Below are 4,247 nucleotides of genomic sequence, written 5' to 3'. Positions count from 1 at the left end.
AGACCCCAGCCTCCCCAGACACCGGCAGGAGAGCTGGCACCAGTCTGTCCAAAAGCGGCGGCGAAGCCAGAAGAGGTAGGGGCTGCGGGAACCGCCTGGACCCATGAGTGAGGCGATACTGCCCCCTCCTGGCTGGTTCATGTCTCCTCCTCTCCTCCTCCACGGGGCCCCTGACGGCTAGGCCGTTGAGGCTGGGGACACACAGGCAAATCTCCAAAGACAGCCTGTGACATGCAGACCCTCCTCCCAGCAGTCCCCCTGCGCTTTGCCTATTCCCTAGGCTGATCGCTAGCTTCCAGGCTCTGCCCATCTTGTCCAACTTTCTCTCACTGCCCAAGGAATTCTGAAAAGAGCACGTCTTATCTAGCCCCACTCACCAGCTATTCCTGCCCAGCTACAGCCCAGGCACCTGCCCTCTGAGCCTCCCCCGGTTCCCTGCCCCTGTACACTTTGGTCCCACCTGCACACCTTCCCTCTCATCTTTACCTCCACCAAGAATACCCTCCCTCCTACACACTGTCTCTGCTTGTCCTCTTGGGTTCCTCCCACAGGAAAACTGCCCTGTCCCCCCAGCCCAGCCAGAATGGCTCCTCCCTCCTGCTCCACTTGCCCTGCTCCTCTCTTGGGGGCTGACCACCGTCAGGGATCAGAATCAAACAGTTCGGAAGCTGGAGGGAACTTGGACATCCTCCAGGTCCACCGTCCCCCCTCACGGAGGCCCAGAGAGGTGAGGGAGTTGCACAAGTCCACACGGCACATTAGTGGCAGAGGCAGGCCTAGAACTCAGCTCCCCGGCGCCTCTGCCCAGGGCTCCTTGGAGGACACCTGGTGAGCCACAGCAGAACATCCCCCAGACAGGGACTCCTACTACACTGCCAGTATCCCCAGCCCCTCATCAGGGCCCAAAGAAAGCCACTGTGAGTGTTTGCAAAAAGAAGGAATAAATGAAAATATTTATCTAATGCCTTCTATGTGCTGGACACAGCAGGCATCATCTCTGCTACATAAAACCTTGCTAAGTTGCTCGATTTGGTATAGAAACATAACTTCTGGGGACGGGGGGTGGGGGTGAGTGCACCAGGAGGGGCCTCAGTCATGAATGTCAACAACCAGTGGGCACAGGTGGGGCGAGTGCTTGATGCCCATGGTGAAAGCAGGCGTGCGGGACTTGTGCACCGTGACCTGCTGGATGTCATGGGAGCCGGGGCCGGGCCGAGGTGTGTGGTCCAGCGGGTAGGCAAAGCGCCTGGCCATGCTGTACATGGGGCTGCGGTTCTGGTAGACAGACGGCTCAGGCCGGGCGTGCATGGCAGGTCCAGGGCCTCCTGCCACATCCTCCTTGTAGAACCAGTTCTTGTGCAAGGGGCTCAGGCTGTAGCAAGGAGCAGCTCTGTTGGCGGGCAGGTTGGGCCCCAGCAGGAGTGGCAGCTGGTACCGGTTGGGGCCCGGGTTGGGGTCCATCACTCTGTATGGGCACCGGTAACCAAAGGTGTACTTGGGAGCCCTGCGCTCCCCAGGCGGGTGGGTCTTCTCCAGGTGGTAATGGCAGGAGGCCAGGGTGGGGCTCAGGCCTGAAAGTGGATGAATGAAGGGGAGGGGTCTCAGGGCAGGAGCCAGGCTACATCTCCTGGTGTCCAACTAACGGGTCTAGGGAAGGAGCTGAGGTCTTGGTTAGCCTGGTATGACTTCTCTATAACCACCTTAGCATAGGGCAGGAATATCACCGCCCCTGTGTGGGACTAAGGGATGGAGGTGGGGAGGGACTTCGGCCATCCTGATATCAGGATTGTGACACTGTTTTCATAATATAAAAACCCCACGTATCATAAGAACATCACCCTTGGGCTGTCATTGTCCCTGTGACAGCACCAAGAAAACATCCTGAAATCACTACAGTCCGTGACCTCATTAGCATGACAATATTGCTACCGAGACATGAGCCCTTTGATGTTTTTATCATAACATCACCCTGCAACATACATGCATAAGGTTGGCCTCAAGACATTAAGTACTGTGACACAGACACTGTGACATCAGTGTCTTGATATGACATTGCAGGCAGAGGCCAAAATCCGCAGACACACCTGGCGAAGGGAGTCATCACCCCTTTGCCCCTGCTCCTGTCCCAAGCATGGACCCCCATCCTCCAACCTCCCAACCCCGACCTCCCTCTCCCGGCCCATCTTACGCAGGTTAGAGATGCGCTCCGCCATGGGAACCTGAGGGCAGCTGGACATTCCAAACCGAGTTATTTTAGGATCCAAGAAATAGCAAGGCCCAGGGTTGCATATGTCCATGATCCCTGCAAGGCAGCCAAGGAAAGGCCCAGTCAGCCCCAGAGGCCGCCCCAGGGTGAGTCTGGCCTGCCTCCAGGCAAGATCCCCCTCCCCCAAAAAAGATCGAAGGCTCCTTTCCAGTTCCTCGGGCTCTTGAGTGTTTCGGGGGCCTTGATTTCCTCATCCGTAAAATGGGGCTTTTAACACATGAACTTGTTCAGAGGAACAGATAAAATAACAGCTGCGCAGGAGTTTGGTCAGCCCCCACCCCGCCGGGGATTGGTGCCAAGGGGATAATAATAGGCATAGTGGCTACTGTTAGTATGAAGAAGGGACCCAGCCCTGGAAAGGGTGTTCCCCTGCTGAGGAGGGTGTGTCACCTCTGGGAGGGGCCGAGCTCTCTGACCCCTAGATACACGCCCCTGCCCACCTTCTCCTCTCACTGGCCTTGGCTATCATCCCCAGCTCTTCGATGGCCCTCTGCTCCCCACCTTCCAGGGGGTTCTAAGCCACCTGGGAAACTTTGAGGCCACCCCCCACCACCACTTTCCCTCCACTCACCAGCTATTCCTGCCCAGCGGCTATGGCAGTTGAACCCATGGCAGCCAGAGTGGAAGGGCCCCAGCCAGAGACCACACAGAAGGGAGACCCTTCCAGCTGGATGCAACAGGTCCCTTCGAAGCTCCCTCAGGAGGTCCAGTTGGGAAATGCCCAGAGTTGCCTTCAGAGGGATGGGTCACCTCGCACCCCTGCTGGCTTCCTTGTGGACCCAGCAGGCCACGTGGATGTCCCACTCAGGACAGGCCTGGGTTCCCAGGCCTCTGGCTACAGATCATGACTCCTCACCTCTCACCACAGCCCCAAACATCCAACAATAGTAATCCTACGCCCACGGGGATGATGGTGTGGTGGGCACTCACGCTTCTCCGAATGCAGGGTGTGCAGGGTGTAGGCTGGTTCCTGGAACATGGAGACGTCATGGTCTACGTAGCCCGTGCAGGATGGCCGGAGGTATTTAGCAGGCCCTGGACCTGTGAGCACCAACAGAGTGGCCCTCAGCCTGGGCCCACCAGATCAGAGGCAGGGGAAGCCCCAAATACAGGGTGCCTTAAGAACTCTGGGGTCTTTGCTCTCACTGATGTCACCCTGAGACAAAGACCACCATTGAGGTGCTTCCTTTGGGGAAAGTGTTCCCAGATAAAATGTGATTTCCCTTGGACAGGCAATGCATAATCAGAAAAGTAATAGTTACAAGTAACTGAGACCTTATTCTGTGCCGAGTACTATGCTAAGCATTTTCTGTGGGTTATTTCAGTTAAGCCTCTCGACAATTCTGTAAGACAGATACCCTTGTTTTTCCCATCTTATGGATGAGAGAATTGAGGCATAGAAATATCAATTTACCCAAAGTCACACAAGCCATTATTGTGAAAATTCTGAGACACCAGCCAACAGAGCCTAAACGTTTAATCACATACTAAACCACCTCCCACATAGAGCAACCATCAGTCATTAACAATGTAGTAAGAATTAGTTTGTCTGCCTTCAGTTGAGAGTAAGATTCAAGGGAAGTGAGGAAAGCTAGAGCTGGGCTAAAGATGACACAGAATCCCTAGCCTTTTTCCAAAACTGGTCTCACTTCAAACCCCTTCCTCCCACCTCTCCTCCCCCCTCCCCCGCCCAAAAAAATTCCCAGCAGCTAATACCGCCTGCAAAGTTTAGCTTGGAAGTGCTGATCTTCTGTGGCTTTGAGGAGAGTCTGCAAGGGCTTTGCAGGAGGCAGGACTGGAAGGCTAGGACACCTTCAGCAGCTCTGCAGAGAGACGAATGAGCCCAAGCCCAGGTCTCACCTTTAAGTGTTGCCAGGACAACAGGGGTCTGCTTTATCTCCTGCCCTGAGGGCACCTGCACCTTCTTCTCTGGCTGCTGCCCATAGAACACAGGGTTCCTGACCCCCTTGGGTAGTTTCAT

General features: G+C 55.5%; 1 protein-coding gene across 1 annotated transcript; it reads right to left on the bottom strand.

Moving 5' to 3' along the window:
• Nucleotides 1–1,089: 1,089 nt before the first annotated feature.
• CIMAP1C (ciliary microtubule associated protein 1C) lies at nt 1,090–4,247 on the bottom strand (the record flags this gene model as incomplete). Its single annotated transcript, XM_082833910.1, has 4 exons — nt 1,090–1,571; nt 2,189–2,302; nt 3,197–3,307; nt 4,127–4,247. 4 exons carry the CDS (start codon nt 4,245–4,247, stop codon nt 1,090–1,092), a joined length of 828 nt encoding a protein of 275 aa, XP_082690036.1.

Source organism: Leucopleurus acutus (genome assembly GCF_964270905.1).
Source record: "Leucopleurus acutus genome assembly, chromosome: 1".
Lineage (NCBI taxonomy): Eukaryota > Metazoa > Chordata > Mammalia > Artiodactyla > Delphinidae > Leucopleurus > Leucopleurus acutus.
Note: the sequence above shows the minus strand (reverse complement) of the source record. Positions and strands in the feature narration are given on the sequence as shown.